Raw genomic sequence first — 23160 nt, 5'->3', positions numbered from 1 at the left:
AACCATCCAAAGCTTTTATTGTAGTAACAGTCAGGATATTGGACATCATGCATTTTAAACAGCTGCATTATTGTGTTTATCAGGCAGATGATATATGTCGACGCGCTGTGTGATGCCTGTAGAGCGACAGTGGTTACATGTTGCCAGTCACACGGCATTTTAACTCGAAGCTACTTTCAGAATTTTGATTTCAGAAGTCGAACATGAACGTGGAAAAAGATTCTCAGAGTGCACTTACTAGGCTTTCCCAAAACCGCATGGCGCTGTTTTTATCATGTGTAACCTTTATGCCCACACTGATGACTCAAGCCCACAAGATGCTATAGGCGAAATAATGTCAACAGAGTCAAATCCAGCCAGAAAACACAACTGAAAGTACAAAAAAGCGAGTAAAAGGACATTGAATCACTTTGTCAATTCACAATGTGTTTTTGTTTTACAGAATATCAAATGTCCAGCTGATAGAACAGATCGACTGCTCTACACAGAAGCTGCAGCTAAAAACTTTGAATTTAAAAAAAGAACCGAAGATTAACAGCCTTCATTTCACCTCCACTGAGACAATTTCATCAGATTAAAGGGTTGTAGCCTTTTTCTCACATGACACAATCACATTATCCATCAACTGAAGCCCTTTGGAGTCACAAGGTTTTCATTCGACAACAGTTAAATAAAGTTTTTTTGAATGCATAAATCCAGTGTTTTAAGTAAGTGCTGAATAAAACAAGACATTCTCAAAGTCTAATGAGGATAATCAACAGTCAGGGGTTTCATCACCGCAAGCATCACATCTCTTTTAGCACTTGCCATTTCTGTCCGAATACAATTCTCCATGTGAGTGTGTGTGTTTTTTTTTTTTTTAAGATTACAGTGCTAATTAAAAATGCAGAATCTACACGAGTGTCATCATCACCACCAGCAGCAGCAGCAGCTCCATGGATCTGTCCTCTGCTTTTATTTGGTCCAGTGTGAAAGCTTGTTGGCTCCATTCCCCGAAAAAAATTCTTTCCGCTGGATTATGCAACAAAAGCAGCAGGAAGGGGAGAGATAATGAAACAGTCTGATGAAAGGGGCAACAGAGCATAGCACCAGTGGCCACTAGCATGAGTCACTGAATAATGATTTTAATTTACAAATGAGATCTCCTCGGTACAGTTCACGCCAACAGCGAGTCCATTAACAGTCTTTAAAATGTATGGATGGTAGCAGTGCTGCATTTGTTTTTTTATCATATGACTGAGTGCTGGTGTTTGTGCCTAACGGCAGAGTTACTGCACTGGTCTGTATCCTATCTCTCAGCTGCCTCGTCATGCTCTTATTCCTGGTTCTCAAGTGTTCCTTGGCTTCTTCACAGGATCGTTTATTTACACAGACGCGTACAGGGGATCTCAGACTGGCACTCATAATAACTGATGTTCATTCAACAGCACCTAAACAAAAACCCCCAGTGAATTTCCATTTTATTGAGATTAATACTCGCTGGTGTTCTCTCTGTTACTCTGCTTGTTTTCTTGGCTGCCTGCAGCTGAACTGTTTTAGAGGAATCCACTAATTAGCATTAGCAATCAATCCTCGACCAATACTGAAAATGTTCAATATATCTGTAAAGTCGCTGGCACAGAAAACGAAGCAGTCAGAGAAATCAAACTGCCATGTGGACAGCGGCGTTTTAGAGTTGGTATGTTTCATTATTTATCATTGAATTATATTGTTTCGGATGTGTTTTCAAATATACTGGAGACTTCTCACAAGTCATGAAGTTTAGTACCCTAATTCCAGCTGGAGATTTACTCGAAGACTTTAGATGTGTGCACATAACAGCTACAATTACCCAGAAGCCCTCTCTCTGCTTCCCTACATCCAGACATTTGGGAGTAACTTTGCTGAAGCGTGTTGTGGCCACGTCATAGTTCAGTCTTGATCCTGTGCATCAGGTCTCTCTGGTCCACCATGTCCGTCTGCCTGTTCCAGCGGTGGTAAGCCAGCAGGGCAATGTTCTTGGCAGCCACTGAGCTCATCTCCATGGCGCTGCCGGCCAACTCGATGCCGTTGAGGTAGTAAAGATTGGGGTGGAGCTCCACAGGTGGCAGTCCGAGGGTGCTGCCGTAAGAGGGGTAGGCCTGCCACTGCGTCACCTGCACTGAGTAGTATGACCTGAGATTGAGAGGAAGCGTAAACGGGGACAGTTGTTTTACTCTTTTCGGAAACAATTTTGGTGATCTTTACTTTTCATCACCAAAATTCTCTTGGACCAATAATTTTGTTTCCGACTGAATGCCTCAAAAACTAAAATCATTCTCATCAGTCATCGTGTTCTGAGCTAATGAGCCAATGTTAGAAAGCTACACACTGAAATAAGAGAGAAATCACTCTCATTGGATGTTCAGCTGAGCGAATCAGTGCATGAGAAGAAAAATGGATAAAGAAAGGAAAAGTCCCCGGAGCCTGTTGCAGTAGTATCCATCATTTTCCTCCATTTAGTGAGTTTTGTCCTCTCTTTACGCGTCCAGTACATCTGCAACTTTTTATCAAACATTTTCTCGCCTAAAGAAAGTATTATTAGCAAGAGTGGGGTCAAGAATCCACTGCATTTACTGACTTATTTAAGAAAATAGAAAAATTATGCACTAATGACAATAACAGACAGACAGGAAGTGACTGACCTGAAGAGCGTTTTAAGTTGAGCCTTTTCCAGAGGTTGTGATGAGAACACTTTATAGACTCCGGCCTCTTGTGGCTGCTTCCGCCGGAAGCCAGCCGAGATGTTGACGGGACAAACGCTCGCTACGCTGTTGAAGAACACATCGGGTGTCTCGGTTGTCAAGACGCTGGCAAAGGGGAACAGGCGGGGGTCCGGGAATCCAAAGAAAGAGGTGTTGAGGTAACCATGGACGATGGTTGCTACAGTGCTGTGATAGGTCCCTGTGAGCTGGTCAAAGGGAGGGGTGAAACCTTGGAACTGCACTCCGGACTTGACACTTTCCTGGAGAGGTGTTGCCAGCACGACAATGTCATATATCTCTGATCCAGTCCCGGCTTCTGTGGTGTAGCTCAGCTGGTACTGGGGAGCCTCAGCTGTCGGGAAAATACACAAAATCAACACTTCACAACATGATTCAGACACCAAATTAATCTATATCAGTCCACTGGTATATACTGGCAGATATCATCTGGGAACATCCAGCACATTTCTCATGTCTCAAGATGTTCCTGCTAACAGGCAAGTGTTGATGCACTGGAATGAGCGACTGCATATTTATGTCAGGACAAAAAGAGAAGAGAATCTGTTCTACAGATTGTAAATGATGGTACGAGCATGCAAGGTGAGACAGATCCATCAAGTACATATGAAACATGGTTTTTCAGCCAACTGTAATTCACACATGATAGTTTAGAGGCAAGAATTCATACTTTTATACTCTCGTACTATGATATAAGATCGGTTCAGGTTTTAGAATGCTTTTTTAATAATCTACTGGAAATCTCATGGAAGAAAAGGGGAACTGTGACGAAAAATATTCAGAAACTGTAGATGGTTAGATAAAAAGTGGAGTGCATATAAAGTTGAATCTAATGGAGTTGCTATTAAAGTCAAATTTTGGCTTTTCTTTACTTCCATATGTGTGCTGACTGTCAGCAGTGCCACTTTTCACTGACGTGCATCCAAAACGTCCCTGTCTGTTAAATACTGCGACTTCAGACATGATCCCACTCGGCGGACATCGTTGTCAGATACCTGAGTAGACCGGGGAGACGGAGCTGACTTGTGCTTGCAGCAGGTTAGCGTTGGCCATCTTCAGCAGGCCAGAACACACCAGCTTGTTGCCGCCTTCCACCGCCCACAGGTTGTTCTGGGCACCAGCTAAAGACACAGCGCCTGCAAGACACACATATGAACACACACACACATTCTCACATCAGAGCCAAGTGCTATAAACCAATTATCAGCTGCCCACGCACTTTTCTGTTCTCTCGCTCCCACAGGCCACCCCCTCCTCTCACCTTGCTTTCCTCCCTTCTATTCTCGACTCCCCATTCCTCCCTTCCTGCATCTCTTTTCTTTTCCTTCCTCTCTTACGACCTACATTGGCACAGACGTGGCTGCTCGCCTCTCAAATGGCCCTAATTTCTAATGTCTCTTTCCTCATCATTGCACCTTCGCTGCCTCCTCTTCTGCTCACTCATCTGACCTACAAAGGCGGGGATGCTGACGTTCTGTCCATAGTTGACCCTCATGACAGGCGCGATGACCTCATCGATGAAGCGCTGCGACACGCCCAGCTCCAACAGAGAATCAGATAGCGGCCTGCGGGTCATGTTGATGAAGCCACTCCCTCCCAGAGAGTCCAGCAGCTCCTCCACCGAGCTGAAGGCGTAGCCGTGAGCCTGGTACTTGTAGATCCTGTATCATACACACATAAAAACACACAAAAATGGTTCATTATCAATTACTGTTGCAGAATGCAGACAGATTTATACACTCATGTTCGCTATAAATCTCCTTCACTCATCCCATCGGAAATTTTTATTGTCACAAACTTTTTAGCGATTGTTTGTGCAAAACAAAACAGACAGACTGCGGGAGGGATGTGCAGGCTCACTGTTGACTTAGAGAGAAAACAAGAAGGACAAAGTGAAACAGAGATAAATCACTTCCTGCGGGAGGAAATAGAGGTTCAGTGACGGCTACTGCGGAGGTGTAAAGTGCAAATCTAAGCCTGGTTCATGTTTCAAGCAAAAACAAAAACACGATTGCAGTGATAGATTTGTGACAAGATATGTTGGTCAGATATAATCGTATTTTTGTATCATTTTGTTGCTGAAGATGAAGACAGCTGATGTTTCATTATAGCAGCACTTCAAAATGTCGGATGTCTGTATTTTTACTGACCTAATGATGAGTCGAGGTTGTGCAGAGATTATGGTTGCAGGCGTTCCCAAATAACAAATAGCTCCAGCTCCTTGTTTTCTTCAACAATATTGATCTTCTTCATCCATCTTATGATCTTCATGACTTGCTTATAATTATCAAGCACAGATTTATGACGTGTTTTGTACAGTGTGTACTCTATGTTCTTTTTTGTATGACTTTGTATGTTGTTTTTACTCTTTACGGTTTGTTATTGTGTTGTTTCTCTGTTATGTTTGCGGCAAAAAGGACCCACATGAAAGTTGCAGCTGCAGTAGTTAAAAAAAAAAGGCAAGCTTTATTAAAATACAGCTGAGAACCACAAAACAAAAGGCTGGCAACCACACAGGAACAGAGAACAAACGACACAGTCCAGTCCAGTACCGGGAAACAGACGAACCAACTATGAGTGAAGGAAAAACACAAGGACGTAATGAACAAATAAACACACAGGTGAGCAGGTAAAAGACAAGAAAGGTAAGGTAAAGAAGAACATGACAAATGAAGAGAGAACCTACTAAATAAAACAGGAAATGACTGAAACAAAAACCCAAACCATGACCTGATTAGCTTGAAGCTATAATCTGACACGGTGCATTGAAATACTATAAAGTAACACTACTGACGGCAAAAACATGTGGGAGAAAGTATGAAGCAGACCAGAGGCACAGGTAGACGTGGGGCCCCTCCAAGCGCTAACACAGACAGACATCTACCACAAAGGCTGACTCAGGAGCATGAATCAGTGCTCGGCTGCATCATAGCAACATCCTGTCAATAATCTAGCATGCCAGGCAGCTGACATGGGACTAAACAACAAACTGGGCATTCAGATTTCTGGCTTACCTCATGAATTTCTCCATGATTTCCTCCACCCACATCTGCAGGCGTATGAAGCTGATGCCATAGCGCCACCACAGCCGGAACAGGTCCAGCAAATACCAGTCGGTCTCCTCCAGAATCACCTCCTCGCCGTTAAACACAGCCGTCTTACCCGCCACGCTGCGACGATACTTCAGACCTTGAGGGGAGGACACACGCAAGAAAAACTTTCACACAAATACACACTGGGAGGTATTCATATTGAGGATGTTTTGGAGAAATGTCTCTAACAGTAATGATGTAACACTTATCCAGTTCATTTTCTCTAGAAATCAAAGACTAAAGATCAGCACATTTTTAAATAAAAATAGTCTCTGAAACTGTCTAAGCTTTAAAGCCTATCTAAAATGCACAATAATCATATGTAGTTATGCGTGTGTGTTTAAACCAACCCAGCACTTTGACAAACTCCTGCATGTGGAGATTGAGCGAGTGAATGATGGAACCTCCGGACTCGTAGTCATTGTGATTGACGGTGACGGTGGCGAGACGACCTCCAACCTCCCCCTTCTCAAACACGTCCACCTGGACCTCGGGCCCAAAGTGCTGCCGTAAGAAATGGGCCGTGGCGCTGCCTCCTATCCCCGCCCCGACCACCGCTGAAGCACAGAGGACCAAACACCAAAAGGTGAAATTCAGAGTGTGGTTCAGAAGTGAAATGATCATAAAACATACAGAACTGTTTATATTAATGTGTGGGTGTTTAAAGACATGGCCTCACTACAAATGGTTAACATGTACGTGGATTAAAAACTAATAGGATTTGTTGTTATTTTTGCAGCTTTCAGAGGTCACTCATCAGACATCCAACTGGAAACAGGAATGCAGATGAAAAAGTGTTGCATAGGCAGAGCTGCTGACTTTTGGAGTATTTTCACCACTGGACATTTCCATTGAAGGGTGAAGATTCACAGCACCCTTCAATACAGAATCATTGGAGTTGCCTCTCCAATAGACTGTGAATATTTAACTTCTTCTCCTTCTTTTTTATTCCAGACCAGGCCTTAATATGAAAGTCCATGTCTCTTATCTTGAGTTTTATGTCCTGGGTTGGTGAAAGTATAAATGTTTCATGTGATACCGGGGCCTCTTTTGGATAATATAAACTTTGGTATAGAAGATAACACATCAGTATAACGGAGCAGTACAGGAAACTGCGTTGTGGATATCAGATATGTTATCTCTTGTGTTTAAAGACAGACCATCATTACAACACGCACAGCATGGTAAAACACAGCCATACTCAAAAACCCCCATTGTCTTATCTTCATAACGATATAAGATGCCCTCTTTGGATCAATATGGCATGACATCATTTGTAAAAATCTAATAAAAATGAGAAAAATAAATAGCACATCACATCCAACTTGGCTATCTTACAAAATGTAGCTAATAGAGCTAACAAACATAGCTTCCCACAGATATACATATATCTAACGTCACTAACTTCATAAGAATTTGCTAATTAAATGTATTTTCATTAAAACACGATGCTACAGAATTAGCTAGCTTGACGAACACCATCATCATCTCTCATTCACACTGTCGTTAGCTTCATCCTCTCCATGCAGGCTAACGTTAGCTAAACTTAACGGCAGCTCTGATGTTTTAACTCTTTTCTTGCCTATTTTAGAAGGCGGGGCTCCGTCGACATGAGCGGATCCCGCCGGTTCGCCGACAGCCGACCGGGCGGACAGCACGACGACGAGCACCGGGAGGAGAGAGCCGCCCATAGCGGCGACAGAGCAGCGCTAACCGGGGAGGACAGGTGTCGAGCGCGTGCAGCGGCAGTTGACAGTTGAAGCTGACGTAACGTCCTCTCTTTGTCTCTCCTTCACGCGGACTCTGAGGTCACGACGAGGTCAATCACATGTTCACTCTGGGTCGCGTTCTGAGCGGGTTCGGTTCGGGATGCTGCACAAGAGACGGTTCGATCGTGATGATGCGGATCGATTCACCAATGGAAGCTCCACGTCCGGCAACATCCCATGACGTCAGAGACCTACAGATTTCGACCAATCATTAATGTGAACGTTTGACCCGCCCCCCCTGCCTCTGATTGGCTAGTACTGCTTGCATGAGGAATGATGATTTGTTAGCGTACATCAGGTTGAGCCAATCAGAGGCACAATAAATCAAATATATCTAAAAACATGTATAATTCACTTTTACTTGTACTTCTGATTCATACAGTCCTATTCCAATGTATGACTTTTACTTTTACCGCGATAATATTTTAACCCAGCAACTTTACCTTAATCCAGAATGACAGACTGGGTCATTTTTAAAACATCAACAATTGTGTTTTCCTCATGTCACCTAAAGAGAACCACTTAATATCGATAATCTTCATATAAATAGTTGAACTGGATCAGTGTTTCCTCCAGTAATCTTTACATAGCATGTGTGTGATGTTATTTTAATAAGAAGAAATCCACAGGACAACATATTGAAAAACAGTGGAAGTTGCTTTTATTTCATTCAACAGAGAAACTGCTGCGACATCGGAGTTAAATCACCGAGCAGAAACTAACATTCACACTGAGCCGCTGAAACAATGACTGGCACAGTGGAGCAGTAAGGCTAAAGGACGCCTCAGACACATGCATACACACTCACACACACACACACTCACTTATGCACACACGCGCTCACACACACACACACCCACACTCAACTTCATTTACATCAGCTATCTTACACCTCTGTGGCTGCTCGGGGCAGCAGCCTTATCACTATCCCTCTTCCTCTAATGTGGTCAGTCAGAGGTGAGGGGTCAAGGTTCACCTTTATATCAGGTAACCTCTGTTCCCTGCTGTTGCCTTAACGCAGGGCTATTTCAGGGCTAAGAGGCGACATAACACAGAGACCTTAACCGTTCATCTCTATGGTACATCTCTAAGCAACAGCGCCCCCAGTAATAACACTGCGAGGCCATCTGTGGGCCTGGAGGGTGGGGTTCAGGGGTGTTGGGGGAGGTCATGCTCTGGCCATAGGGAGGGCGAGGAGGAGTAGGGCACCGGCCGAGAAGATGATGTGATTGGTCACTTGGTAGAGCGTCGGGTGGGCTCAGAAGCCGTGGGAGGAGGTGGTGGGCCACGGCGGTCTAGATCTTCGATGTAGAACATGATGAGCTTCCTGCGCTCCTCGGGGACACACTCCAGAACCAGGTACCGCTTGTCGTTCTGAAGGATCTTCTCCACATCTTTGAGATGCTGCTCTGACTCCTGGATGAGTTTTCGCGACCTGGGGAAGAGGACGATATGGGAAAATCAGAAGAAGCCCAGAATATGGATGGTAGGAAAGTATACTCTGTGCATCGTCTCTTTTGATGTTTGTCGAATGGAGAGATTCAACCATTAGTCATTTACTCTGTAAGTGGATATAAAGAAAACTAGATGCCGTCTATTTTGAATATAAACTAATTATAATTTTCATCAGTCATTTTTCAAGCCTTAAAATGTAACATTTAGTTGTTTTTCTTTGTCAGTTATGACACTTTATTAACTAAATATGTACATAGTCTACAAAACAAGACAGTTTGCAGCACATCTACAAATATCTAAGAATTTTCCAATCATGTACAAAAGTTATTAAGACAAGAAAAGAAAGAAAATAAGCAAAGATTTCCTCAGACATCTGAGTGGGAAAATTATGGACTGTGACAAGTGGAGTTATACGTAGATATTTACATCATATAACAGGGTAAAATCTCTGTAGGTACAAGAAAACAGGGATGGTTTTGTGTGTTTTTGTGAGTGTGCAGACCTGTATGTGATGAACTTTGTCTCCTTCAGCAGGGTTCTGAAGTCAGCTTTGGCTGTGATGTACTTGTCTTTGATGTAGTCTTCAAACTCCCGCTGTCTCTTCTACAAACAGATCAACACATCACACACCACAACTCTGATATAATGGATTTCACATGAAAACTAACTAAGCCCCGTTAAACTCACACAATACTTTTAAGACAGATACAAATCTTTGGGCTTGAGAAACAATAATGTATTAAAAAGGTTTGAGGTTTTGAATGAGAGCAGTGACAGAACTGATTGAACTGTCACACAGAAAGATTGAGGTCTGCTGTTTCTCTGACTACCATTGCTCAGGTCAGAGAACAAACGCACTTTTAGTCGGGAGTTTTTCTCAATTGTTTCATCTTATAATTATAGAAACCAACAACACAAGAGAGATATTAAAAGTCTCACTCTGTCACTAGAAGAGAACTTAATACAGCGAGGGTCCTCCTTGATAACCTTCTTCACCTCCTTCCACGTGGTTGTCAGTGTGATCTACGACATGAACAAAAAATTCTGTCAATAATCTTTTAAAATGAATCGAGTCAATCAAAAACTAATTAATAAAACACGTGAACTGACACAACATTAAAAACTTGTGCTCCTGTCCGCACATATAAGAAATAAGCACTACTACATTATTACCATGCTGGTCTCGTCCAGTAGCTGCCTGAAATGTTCTTTCTTCTTCTTGGCCAGTGCTTCTACGTGTTCGTTAAACAGCTTCTCCTTCTCCTCTCTCTCCAGCAGCGACGCAGACTCCCAGCGATGGTCCTTCCTCAGGTTACGACGTGTGTCTGACCACGTGGCATCTGAAGACCGCACCTGAGGAATAAACAGCCAACACTTTAATTTCAGAAGAAATGTAAGTATCATTTAATGCTTATGCTTAATTAAGGTTTCTGTCATATAGTCAAATGTATAATGGCTTTATTTACTCTTATTATTATCATCCCTGCAGTCACAGTCAGAGCTGTAATATTTAACTGCAGAGTAAAGAGACAACTACAGCCAGAATCAATGGCTAATAACTAATTTTCTTATACAATCTTGTGATATAAGAATAAGAATTCAGTAAAAAAGCTGCAATGCATCTCACCATATCAGACATGAGAGCTTTGAAATGCTGAATGGCCTCCTCCCTCTTGTGCTGCTCCCTTTCTCGGTCGATCTCTTTGGTCTGTTCTGATCGGGCCTTCTGAACCTCCCGCTCCCTCTCCCGCAGACTGGCCTCGATGCGAGCCTGCCGCTCCAATTCCCGCTCCTTGTCAATGTCCACGTTCTGAGAAAGATGACACACAGTGAAAGTTTAAGATCATGAAGAGAATAAAGATTGATGGGGCAGGTGTCCAATTATTGGCTGATTCAATCTCTTACTTGTAATCTAATTTATAGCCACATGTTCAGATGTCTCTGGCACATACACACTGAGCCCATCATCCATACCTTGGCTTGTTTCTCCATGTACTGTTTGAAAAGTTCCTCTCTGAGTGCGGAGCTCTCCACAGCCTTGTATCGTTGGTCAGTCTCTAACCTCTCCTTCACTTTGCTCCACCGCTGGCCTCCCTCTATGTGCTGCTCACTCAGGAGATCAAAGAAGTCTTGTTTCACCTGGGAGCAAAACACACACGTCCAGATGTATCAGAAATCCCAGCAGGACCGCAGAAACACCACATACTTGTAGTGATACTCTATTGATACTTGAGTGTGAGTGATACCTTCTCTCCTCTGGACTTGGAGTCCTCTTTCTCCCTTTTCCTCATAGCGGTGATGAATTCTATGAAGATAGCCTCCCTGTCCTTCATCTTCTCTATGGTCTTGAATCGCGGGTCTCGGCCGTGCTTCACTGCAAACTCACTAAACGTTGTTCTGTAAAGAAAACAAAACAAGAACACTGCAGTTTGAAGCGACTCAGGCAATTACATCTTCAGCACAACAAGAACAACAACAAAATCCTTATTGTATTAAATAATAACATATACTTGGCCTGTCCCTTTACCTGGGCCCGAGCTTTGCATCCTCCATCATTCTCCTGAACTCGTCTTTGGCCTGCATCAGCTTGTTCTTCTTCTCCTTTCTCTCTTCCTCCGCTCGCGTCTTCACATACTGATCAAAAACCTGAAGAGGAAGTAAGCATAAAAATGGATAAAAAAAGGGCACATGTACAGCATGAAAGTGATGATGAGTAACAGTGAGGGAATAGAGAGGATCTGAACCTGTTTCCTCTCTTTCGGGTTGAGCAGAAGGTAACGTGGGTCAAACACAATCTTGTGAAGCTCTTTGTCCCAAGTGGAGAATGCAGACACCTACACATGGGACAGATAACACTGGCATTAGACAGACAGCCTGTGATGGGATCTCCACAAATATAAGATGGAGAAGCTTTGTGTTAAAAATATGTTGTAACATCAGTAGAAAGTCTCTGTTACCCCTCGCTCTAGCAGCATTTCCCTGAACTGGGTCATCCGGGCCTCTAGCGGCACTATAGCTCGTTCTCTGGCAGCTCTGAGTTCTGCCTCCATTGCTGCTTCCTTCTCCGAGTCTGGCTCCTTCACATCTTCCTTCCTGTGAGGGTGGAACCACAAAGAAGAAACCACTAAAAAGCATGTTCAGCAAGATTGACAATACAATTTCAAGGGGAGAAGGAGACTCCTGCAGTACTGTTGTATTAAGTAAAGAGAAACACTCATGACTTACTTTCTCTTTTTGGCTTTGGTTGGCTCCTCATCCTGATTCTCTTCAGTAGCAATAGCTAATTCTGGCTCCTCCTTATTGATAGCTGATCACAAAACACAAAATAAATACTACACACACTGCAGTGTACTGTGTACAGGAATGATTGCAAGGCCACTTGTTCTCTGACTTTGAACACATAATTGCCTCTAATAAAATGCTACCAACAAAGCAAAAAGCTTAAATTTCATCATTCATGATAATCAAACAGTCAAAATCATAATCACAGGGTGAGCACACGTGTTTGTCTGCACCTGTCTTCTTGCTGTCCTCCATGCCTCTCTTGTGTGGCGGCTCCTGGATGTGTTTGTCAACATCAGCTCGACCCACCAGCTCCTCGGGCCGGTCCCACATGGACAGCCTCGTTGTTGGGTTGTAGAAGAACACGCGATCATCACCCGTCCAAACCACACACCTGGCACAAAGTGATAGATGAACACAGACATGTACAGTGATGGAGAAAACAGAAGAGAGTACATTAATGCAGGTAAGTGAAAAGGAGAAGGTGTTAGCTGTGATGTGATGTGATGTGATGTGATGTGATGTGCGTACCATGGCGTGCCGGGGATCGGGTTGGTGGCTATAGGCCTCGCTTTCTGAGCTGCTTTTTCCTCCTCAGTCATTTCTTCTTCTTTAGGCTCCTTCATAAACAAAACAAAGAGTTCTCTCCATTATTATTACAGTCATACTGTCAAACTACATCTAAGCATCTTTATTCTTTTATTTCTCAATGGTTTAATTGCTAAAATTGTGTGTCTTCCATTATATACTACACATGCTAGCCATATTAGCCAGAGAGCCTTAGAAATATTAGCCTGTTGTAAAAGGGTTATAACATTTCTAACACAATATTATACCTAAATATGGTCATAGCAACACATCTTCAAATTTCAAATTTTGCGACAGAGAAAGTTTTTTTGTGGTTCAGCCTGGTAACTGGACTCTTCACATACATCCTTGTCATTATTAGCGTTTTCTGCTTTGTTCTCCTCATCCTCCATCTCCATGGCCTCGGCCTCCTCCTGGGCCAGACGCTCCTTGATCTTCTCCGCTTCTTTTTCTGAGGACGGAGGAGTAAAAGGTGAGCGTGCACACACACACACACACACACACACACAGTGAAGTAACTGAAAGTGGTCAAAAGTAGCTCAATAAAAGGAAGGTGTAATATTTTCAGTAATAGCTTCATTGTCAGTCAAACCTGTCAGTAGGTGTGAGACAATATGAGAACTGAATCAAATTAAAAACTAAAGTAATTGCATCTCTAAATCATCTCATCGCTAATAAACTGAATCATCAATCATAAGGTACTCGTGCACTTATGAAGGATAAATAAATGCTGGTCACACACGCAGCAGTTTACCTGTTTTTTTAAATTTGGAATTCGTAACCTTTACATACACATCCAGGCTTTTGTGGGGGATAAAGTACACAAGCCACGTCTTCAGACATGGTGGCAGGTTTAGGCAATTCAGTAAACCTATAAGACTGTACGCCTGTGAGCTAGATGGCTTTATCAAGTCATTCATGTGAGAATATTAATGATAATCTTCACAATTATCTGGTTTATGAAAATTCACCAACATCAACTTATTGTGAGTGTGTTTATCGTGATGTGATGTTTACCTGCAAATGACACAAGTACAGCTAAGTGTTTTTGACATTGCATCTTTCCTTACAAATGAGTGTTGCTGATTAGAAGAAAATCAAACTGGGTGAAGCTGTTGTGATTAGTCCGACTGGAAACCTGGGTCTGGTGGATCAGCTCACCTTTCTCCACCAGGGCCTGTGGTTTCTCCCAGGTGGACTCCAGTGTTCGATTGTTGTAGTAGTATGTTTTCCCATCAGCTGTTTTGTACTCTGACCACTCAGGGAGCTGCAACGATCCGGCCATGGAGGCTGGAGCTGCTGAGAGCGCCAGCTGTGGGTGCATCATGGAAACTAAAGGCGGGCCCATTCCAGGAAGCATGCCTGTCATTAGTCAGAGAGGAGAAAGGACAGACCATGATTGGCTGAGTCATCTCTCCATGTTGCTGTAGATGTAGTTGCCTACACATTAGAAAAGGCATTAGGTTATATATTGAATTTGTGAAATATGATTCCCCGGGTACTTGTAATGAAAAACAGGTGTTAGCAAAACCAGAGAGCTCCACAGGCAGAAGAAAACCACTGTCCCTGAAAGTACCTGCCTAGTCACCTATCAGAGTGGATTGTTAGATGAGTGAGTGAATAAAAAAAAGATTATCATCAAGTCGGTCTTCAAGAAACTTGTCTGACTGACAACAAACACAGGCCACATACACAAACAAAGCAGTGACCACACACACGCACACAGACACACACAACCATGCCACAAAAGAAGACAACCACATGACCACAACATGTAGCCCTACATGCTATCCGACTCAATCACTACAGGGCAACAGCAGCTAGCGGAAGAGGAAGTGTCGTTAAAGAAATGTGACCATCTCAACGTGTTTACACTCACTGACCACCGAAATAACTGACTAACACCAACAACACAGCCACCTGACAATTAAGATGCTCATTTATCAAGAGTCGTCTCATTAAACCAAAGCAAAACAATGACCTTACCTGACTGTTCCTGAGGACAACACACACGTGAAAACTGAACGCTAAGGTTTGCACGAGGGAATCGTTTTATCTTGTCTGTTTTAAAACACCTTGACTTGGACAAATTGTCCTTCAAAACATCTTAAAAATGTGCTGGTGATGAAATGTTGTTACAATAAACTGAACATGTTAAATCTGTAAGTATAACCCAAAATGAGTTAATAACAATCAAGCTGTATGTTCTGCTTCTGTCTGTTGGAATGGAAATAATTTCACTACTGTACACCGGATGGATCATGTTCACAGCATTCACCACAATGCCACTGTTTGAGGGTTCCCATATATCACATATGACTCATGTGGACATCATTCACTACCATGCCATCTACTGTGGGTCTGAGAGACGAGCGGCTGGGTGTTTACCGTTGGCGCTGGGGCCTGCCTTTACACAGGGTGCACCTACTATCTGCATCATTGCTACACCTGCAAGAACAACGGACAAGCAAGCATCTGGTTGAACACAGGAGGACACTAGACATCAACTACCATGGTGTTTAAGTGTGTGTGTGTGTGAGTGTGTGTCAGACCAACACACGCCCAAATTCACAGTGATTGTGTTTATGTGCCTGTAATGTGTTTTTATAGATGTTAAGAATGAGCACAGTGTACTTTGGGTTTACAGATTAGGATCTATTGAGGGGCCATTACTAGATTAACAATTAATGTAAATAATAAGAAAGAGTGAAAGCATAATGTTGAAAAACCACAAATCTCAACATCAATCAGGAAGCTCTCAGTCAGATATTTGTCAGATTAATAACCGTCAGCCCTAATCCAGACCTGGCATCCACAAAAACAAAACAAACTGAGAAACTGAACAACCTGAATGCTTTTTTCAATCAATTTAAGTCAAAAGGGACGTAGAGAAAGAAAGAGGAGTTAAATAAGATGACAGAGGAGAGAAGAAAAGCAACACAGAAAAACCCTGAAAGCAAACACAGACGACTAACAGTAGCGTTTACATTTAAATCTAAAGACACTGCACTCATGACTCGTAGTGTGGCCTGGCAGATCTGTGCTCACTGAACTTAATAACTTTCCACACACAGGAGATATTTAGTGTCAAGTTACTACTTGTGACATTTACATGTCTAACCTGTAGGTGAGTGCCACAATGTAAACAGCAGCTCTAGCTGGACCCTATAAACTAAAATATGAATTTTCAAAAAACACTTAAATAGATAAGAACCTTTTAGCATCAGAGTAATTCAATATCTGGGAGTCTCAATCAACAATTAATTGTAAACCAATTTGATTAAGAATTTTCAAGCCAAAATATAAACATTTGCTGGTTCCAGCTTCTTAAATGTAAAGATTTGTTGGTTTTCTTTGTCATTTATGATGGTACATAAGGAGTGCAACAGAAGCAATTTGGGGTCTGAAAAACTGCAATTAGTGATAACAGATTAATCACGACTGAACTGCAGTGGAAACCCTCTAATAGCCATTTCTAGGGTGCGAGTACAAAATCTGCTAAATTAAAAAAAAAAATATATATATATTTTTGAACAATCAGCGACTATTTTGTAGCGTAGTGCTGGCAGCTACATCTTGTGGCCTGCTGGTATCTTGCTCTGAGTGTGAGGTTCTTACCTGGGAGGGGGATGTGCATGCCTGGCAGGGGCACCCTGAAGGGTGGCACCATGACAGGGGGGAAGGCAGGTATGGCTGCGGTGGGCTGGGCCACGCTGTGAGGCAGGCCCGCGGGCAGCAGAGGCACGGTCTGCACCGCCGAAACAGGTGATGGCACCGTTGAAACAGTTACTACAGTGACTGGAGACACTGCAACTGCTGAGGTCACTGTGACAGGGTTTATGTCGGCTACAACAGTGGCTTCACAGGGACAAAGAGAAAAAAAAACAGCACTTTTAGATTTAAGGTAGTTTGTGTGTGTTTGTGTATGTTTTTGTTTGATATAAAACGTTGCTGTCACCTGCAATGGACACAGAGGGCGAGGAGGTGGTGGTGGAGTCTGGACTGGAGCTGAGGGTGCGTGAGGGGGCTGTGGACGGGGCCTGAGTCGGGGAAGCTCCCGCTGCCGTGCTGGCTGTAGTGTTTACACTGCTCGAGCTGCTCGCAGTCACCCCTGCGCTTCCCCCCGACCCCGCACCTCCGCCTACAAGTAGAGGGTTGAGTTCAGACTGCTGGATGATCTTCACGCCATCCGGTTTACTCCACGAGGACTCTCTGGTCCTGGCGTTGTAGTAATATGCCTAAGGATAACAGACACAGCACTTATTACTCAGGGACAAACAGTACAAAGAATTTAAAGCGCGACAACAAAGTGAAATTATCATCAACCCCTGTAATCGTACGAAAACCTTCAATTATCGTGACGATGGAGTTGGTTGCACGTTTTTTACAGAACAGTATCGCAGCCCTGCTACGTGCTTAACTACGACTTCTAGCTTACCTTTCCCTCTGCCGTCTTGTTCTCTACCCAGATCTCCTCTGTAGGGTTGAGTGCAGGGGTTCCAGATGCAGGAATGGGGGGCATCCCGGGAGGAAACAGCATTCCTGGCGGGGGTGGCAGGTTACCCATGGGAGGGGGAAGGAACGGAGGTCTCTGCAGCAAAAGATGGACATAAGAAGACTCAGCAATCAATTTTCAGACTCTACAGAGTAACGCTTGGAATATAAATGATCCATTAACAGTCCTCCCTCCTTTGAAAGTGGCCAGTCAGATAAGCAGTCAACTATTTAGCCAGCAGCCAGTGCTCACAGGACCCTCTGAATTCTAATAGGCAAGTTTGGGCATCAATATTTTATCTTTTGAAAGAGACCCACACTGCATCTCAGAATCAATTAAGATGGAGGAGGTAGCCAAAGTGATTATAAAACAGTGTTAGTCATCTTCTTCCTTGATTGTGATTTCTGCCTTGATCTAAAAAGATTAAAGCTGCTGTTATTCAAGCCAGAAGACAAAAGTTTTCTTTAAGATCAATTTCTTTGCATGCTCTGCCAGCAGGTTTCAAAAATAAACTAAATAAAAATAATTTTGTGCCCGAGTGCTTGACATGCTGTTGAGTGAAGAGTTTCCTTCACACTTGGTATGTTTAATTTTGGGAAGTTCTAGCCTGTTGAGTATTACAGATAAGATGAGCCTTGAAGAGATTCCAGACTTCTTTGGTAATGATGACTGAGAGACACATCTGACAGTGACGGAGAGTACCTGCATCGTTCCTCCTCTCAGGTGTTTATCACTGTTCAAAGCTGAAGGACGACGGAGGATCATTGAGTTTATTTTTTTTTTTTTTTAATCAAATTAAGATTGACAAGTAAAAGTTTTCCACATCATTTGCATGCTTTGCTTTTTATTTCTCTCTCTTTTTGTTCAGGCAAGTCAAAGCAATAAGTTTACTAATAAAACATACATGAAGCAGGTTTATTCTCCCAAAAAACATGTAGGTAATAATAATTTTGCCCACTCCTACTCAGTGAAGATTAAAACAGAAATATGACAATTAAGAACTGCTGCACTCTCTGGAGTCAGTCTCCACAGTCTAAGAAGCTAACACAGAGCATGCATTATGTTAAGTCAGTATTAGCCATCTTGAGGAGTAGTCATGTTGAAATGTGGTTGGTGAATTGCTTCTTTTGAACAGATGGCTCATACAGCAACAGACTTATTTTAGTCTTTGTACGTCTCTCTGTAATTGCTGTGTAGCATGTCACCGCAGGCAAAGTTAAAATAGTTCAGCCCTGCAGTGACATAAAGAAGAACTTTATACGAGATTTGGAAACAGTCACCTGTAGATGCGGAGGTCCCATGGGTGGTGGCATGCCTCCTGGTGGTGGGATGGGCGGCATGTTGGGGTCAAACGGCGGTCGTGCAAATGGGGGTCGTGGCGGGGGTCCCCTCATCATCCCAAAAGGAGGTGGCGGTGGCCGAAGGAGCGGAGGTGGGCCCCGTAACACCGGGGTCTGGGCGGGCACAGGTGCGGGTGCAGGGGCAGGCGCAGGGCCGCGGAACCGCACTGCCTGCTGCGCCATTCTGGTTAACAAATAAACAACATCATGTTACAACCAGCGTGTGATGGCAGATCACAAGGTCACATGAACAAAGTCTGTGTGATATGAACACCTTCATTAATAAAAACATGCCAATGTGCTATCACAGTATTGAACAGGACAGAAAAGGACGTTTCACATTAACAAGAAGTAGTTTTCTTGAATAGCACCAGTATCTGCATGATGATAGCAAAGTCTCTTTCACCTGAAATTCTTAAGCAGCATAGTTTACACGTCATTCACGCTCCACGAGGTTATAAAAGGCACAATATAACAGAAATAACATTATGTGGAACTGTGTTCAATGATCCAGACAGACTGTGCTGAAGTTGGATGTTTCCTGTACTGTTGTCTGCCACATCGCTGCAGAAATACGTCCTTGAAGATGGAATAACATTGACGTGGTGATGTGTTTGTAACGGAGCCTCTGGGTGTAGCAGCACATCATGCAGCTCTGAGGTGTTTAATATTCCACAATCGAAATGTTCAAGGTGGAATCTATTGGCCGTGTAAGGTACATAATCTAATAACTAATCATTTCAAACATTCAGTCTCTGCACCTCGTGTATTTTAAACATGGCCAGAAGAAATATCACAGAATGAACGGAGTTGGGTTCCCCTGACTACTAATGAATGTAGCATAGCTGAGCTAGCTAGCAATTATAGCAATAACATTAATGCACGGAAAACTTAGGACAAGAGCTGTGTCTGAACACACACATGTGTCCAGGTGGAGAAGACAGCCCTGTGAAGGAGGAGATCACCTGCCTGTGTTTGATCTGACCACCTGTGTTTACCGCGTGCCACGAGCGGAGATCACAGCCGAGCCGCTTGGCAACACAGGCTAGTTAGCTAGAAGCTAGTTAGCTAGCGTGGCTACTAAACCCGCCGTTTATCACAACCTCTCCACCGAAAAACAACGCCGACAAACTCAATACAAAATGCCGACTCGTGCTCAAAGGTGCACCTTGTTTCTACACCTCATCTGCTGTTATCTGACCTGTTTTCGCTGAACCCGATAGTCTCGCTCTCTGCCTGGTCCGCCATTACAGGAAAATGTAAGCACTCTCTTCCTGGAAACGCCCCTAAGGGGTTTCCTCTTTTCCTATTCGCTTAACTCTGATGTCAATCACTGCGCAGCCCGCGCTGTCTGACCTCTGATTGGGTGGTGGTTTTCTAACAGAGGTTTTGCCGACCATTCATTGGTGCGTCTGGGTCCAATTTTTCATTCTGTCTTTGTTCAGTTAGTGTGCAGGGTAGTGTTGATAGTAAGTTGGGCTCAGAAACATTTTTCTTCATATTAATTTACTGTAGTGTGTTCATTCCATGCTGTGAGTATATTGTGCAGTGGTGCTAAAAGAACTAAAGTCCTCTAAAAGCTAATAATCTACCACACTGGAAAAACTACTGCACGACAGTTACAGTGACTCAGTTATTGGCAAAGAAATTTTAGTCTTTTCTGTAGTTCTAGAATATTTTCTTTATTTAACCATTTAATCAAATGCCAGTGTTGCCTTGCATGCGCTGAACGTCTTCTAGAGTCAAAGTCCAACAACATCAGTTTCATCTTCATAGTTACATGCCACGTCATAGTTGGATGAAATCTGCTCACTGGGGAGAACGTCAGGCTGTTTAATGCTCTCTGATGTTGTCGTAGAGCCGGTAAGGACTTCATGTTTGATGTCAGCTGGATGAAGCTCCCTGGTGAGCGCAGCCACAGCAGCCACGTCGCCCATGTCACCCTGTGGGTGAGTGTTGCGGTAATTCTTTGCTTCCTCCATGGAGCTGCTGGCATTTGGGTATCCATAGCAAAACCTTACATATGCACAGAGCAAGTAAATTAGACAATTCCCATTTGAATGCATCAAAGCAAATGTCACTGAACTGGGAATTCTTTGAATTTTTCACTGACCTTGAACTGTGACTCTGGACCCTGGAGTAAAGCCCCATTGTTTGATACTGGTAAGATGATGGGACGGGATGGTAGTGCACCGTACAGGGCATCATGGTGGGGCATGCATACATGCTGGGGCCCTGCAATACAGACTGAGCTGGAGGCATGGCCTGTGAAACAAAGGAGGGGACACCTGGGTCCTGTCCTGCTGCCTGTTGTGCTGCCTGCCCTGCTGACTGTCCTGTTGTCTGTCCTGCTGCCTGTCCTGCTGCATGCCCTGCTGACTGTCCTGTTGTCTGTCCTGCTGCCTGCCGTGCTGACTTTCGTGCTGCCTGTTGTGCTGAATGCCCTGCTGCCTGTCCTGCTGCCTGTCCTGTTGTCTGTCGTGCTGCCTGTCCTGTTGCCTGTAGCTCTGCCTGACTTGGAGACAAACATGCTGTACTTCTCTTCCTCTTTGGGCAAAGCGTATAATCTGGCATGACATAAAGCATAGAGTTCATGAAAACAGACCCAAACTGAAAATGTATCCTATTGTTTATCTACCATACAAACACGTTGATCATACCAGGGAATTCCTGCCTGTGTAGTTCTTTGAGTTTTTGAGCCACTTCAAAGTAGGGTCTCTTCTGTTCCTCACTCAGCTTTGACTACTCACTGCCCAGCGTGAAGCTGGTGTCTATCATGTTGGGGAACGTTTTGTGCACGATATATCTGTGGATGTTAGACCACACCATGAAGGCATTCAGTGGCCGTTTGATGTATCCGTCCTTGACTCGGGATGACTGCATCCGCCTCAGGTCTGAAGGAAAAATTTAGTGACTCATTAGTTCATTTGTAGTTGCAAAAAAAAAGTCAAGAACACTCAAAACAAGATGTAAAGTATGTGTTAGTGCATTACTGATAGCTCAGAGAACAAACACAGATTGCTAGATTGCTATTACAGATTCAGGAAAACCAAAATGTCAAATGTATGACACAAAACAAGTTAGGCATGTTGGGATATGGGTGCTTACATGCACGTGCATGGATATGCAATAAAAGTCAAATTAAATGTGACTTATTTTTTGGCAGGGACCAAAAATACTGATTCTGATATGTCTCAGAATAAAGAATCAAGTGAAACACTAAAATATCCCAATATCTAATTTTGAGTAGTGTACCGTCAAGTCATTATTCTGAAATAATATATTTTAATGTTGACATATTGAAATAAAAATTATACACATCTCTGTTTGACCCTCCAATAACTTCGACCTCCTTCAGAATTCAGAATTTATCAATTTAAAACATTTTACCTGAAACAAGAAACACAGACTGACTTAAACTCTAAACATTTCTCCAGAATATTTTGCTGTTTCAAACATTTCAGCACTCATTTTGTATTTTGATGCTTCTATTCTCACACCTCAGCGATCAAACAGAAGTCTTATAACAGATTCTGTACCTTCCTCCGTGGGCTGGATGGTAAAAGTGCTGACTGGACCATCACCGTCCGGTCCAGGTGAGGCTGGACCTGGGTTCAGCGGTTCTCTAGCGGCAATCATCTGGGGGCGTATCCGGCCTCTCGGTTACCTGTAACGGGACACTTTGGTCACCAGATGGAGCCCGCTCCGTTTCACTAACGGGGGGGGAGGTGCGGTGAAGTTTCGTACCCGACCGCCCCGTCAGAACCGCGCCTCTCCGCCGCTGACTGACCCCTACAGAGTGGCAGCTTTCTGCCGGTAATAGATCCGACGGAGGCAACAATATCCGGTCCCGTCCAACGGCTTAATCAGTTTCGCCTCTCCGGCTTCAAAGAACTGAGAGGCGGGTGTCGCTGGGTCCTAGATTCTGGAAGTCGAACTCGGTTCTCGTTCTGAATTTTGACGGTGTCTGTTCATTGTCACGTCCGCTGTTCTACTGTCGTTCCTCGGTCTGTTTTCAACTTCCTCCTAACCGATGGATTTAAAATGTTGGTTACCCGGACAACAGCGTTTATGGACGTCATCACTCCGCACAGGCTCAGAAGTTCCAGCTAGCTCTTTAGCTGTTAGCTTTTTAGCATGTTGCAAAAATGTGTTTTCAAGACATAAAATAACATTATTTTATGACCTTTTCTGTCTTACTAATCTACTACAAGGTATAAATAAAAAAAAACTTTAATGGTGCAATAAGTAAGAATTGGCCACCTGTCGTAATTATGTTGTATTTTTGTAGGCTAAACTAAGCTAACGTCCCTCCAGAAAAAGGTTGTAAGTTTGTTTCAGTCTGGAAGTTAGTTTTAGGTTGTATATTGGACAGACATCTTACTCAGTTTGACCCAG

The 23160-nt window shown here is 43.4% G+C and overlaps 2 protein-coding genes across 4 annotated transcripts; both read right to left on the bottom strand.

Annotated features, from left to right (window-relative positions):
- LOC119031978 (prenylcysteine oxidase-like) lies at nt 1–7793 on the bottom strand. The gene is made up of 7 exons (XM_037120845.1): nt 7416–7793; nt 6184–6390; nt 5756–5930; nt 4191–4402; nt 3737–3877; nt 2664–3075; nt 1–2154 (listed from the first exon to the last, which is right to left on the bottom strand). The coding sequence occupies exons 1-7, from the start codon at nt 7522–7524 to the stop codon at nt 1905–1907; spliced, it is 1506 nt and encodes a 501-aa protein (XP_036976740.1). The 5' UTR covers nt 7525–7793; the 3' UTR covers nt 1–1904.
- A 447-nt stretch (nt 7794–8240) lies between these two features.
- Nucleotides 8241–20086, bottom strand: tcerg1b (transcription elongation regulator 1b (CA150)). 3 transcript variants are annotated; one of them, XM_037120836.1, is made up of 21 exons: nt 19964–20086; nt 18703–18946; nt 17366–17518; nt 16886–17165; nt 16546–16785; nt 15316–15375; nt 14089–14289; nt 13272–13378; nt 12871–12959; nt 12573–12733; nt 12283–12364; nt 12015–12150; nt 11802–11891; nt 11585–11703; nt 11304–11454; nt 11032–11196; nt 10685–10867; nt 10231–10410; nt 9997–10080; nt 9560–9660; nt 8241–9037 (listed from the first exon to the last, which is right to left on the bottom strand). In XM_037120836.1, exons 1-21 carry the CDS (start codon nt 20008–20010, stop codon nt 8836–8838), a joined length of 3075 nt encoding a protein of 1024 aa, XP_036976731.1. In that variant the 5' UTR covers nt 20011–20086; the 3' UTR covers nt 8241–8835. The 3 variants fall into 3 exon arrangements, with proteins under 3 accessions (XP_036976731.1, XP_036976732.1, XP_036976734.1); XM_037120837.1 differs by lacking the exon at nt 19964–20086 and adding an exon at nt 19732–19878; XM_037120839.1 differs by lacking the exon at nt 15316–15375.
- Between the last annotated feature and the right edge of the window lie 3074 nt (nt 20087–23160).

The sequence above is a fragment of the Acanthopagrus latus genome, chromosome 13 (genome assembly GCF_904848185.1).
Source record: "Acanthopagrus latus isolate v.2019 chromosome 13, fAcaLat1.1, whole genome shotgun sequence".
Taxonomy (NCBI): domain Eukaryota; kingdom Metazoa; phylum Chordata; class Actinopteri; order Spariformes; family Sparidae; genus Acanthopagrus; species Acanthopagrus latus.
The sequence above is the reverse complement of the archived record's forward strand: the minus strand, read 5'-3'. Positions and strand labels throughout refer to the sequence as shown.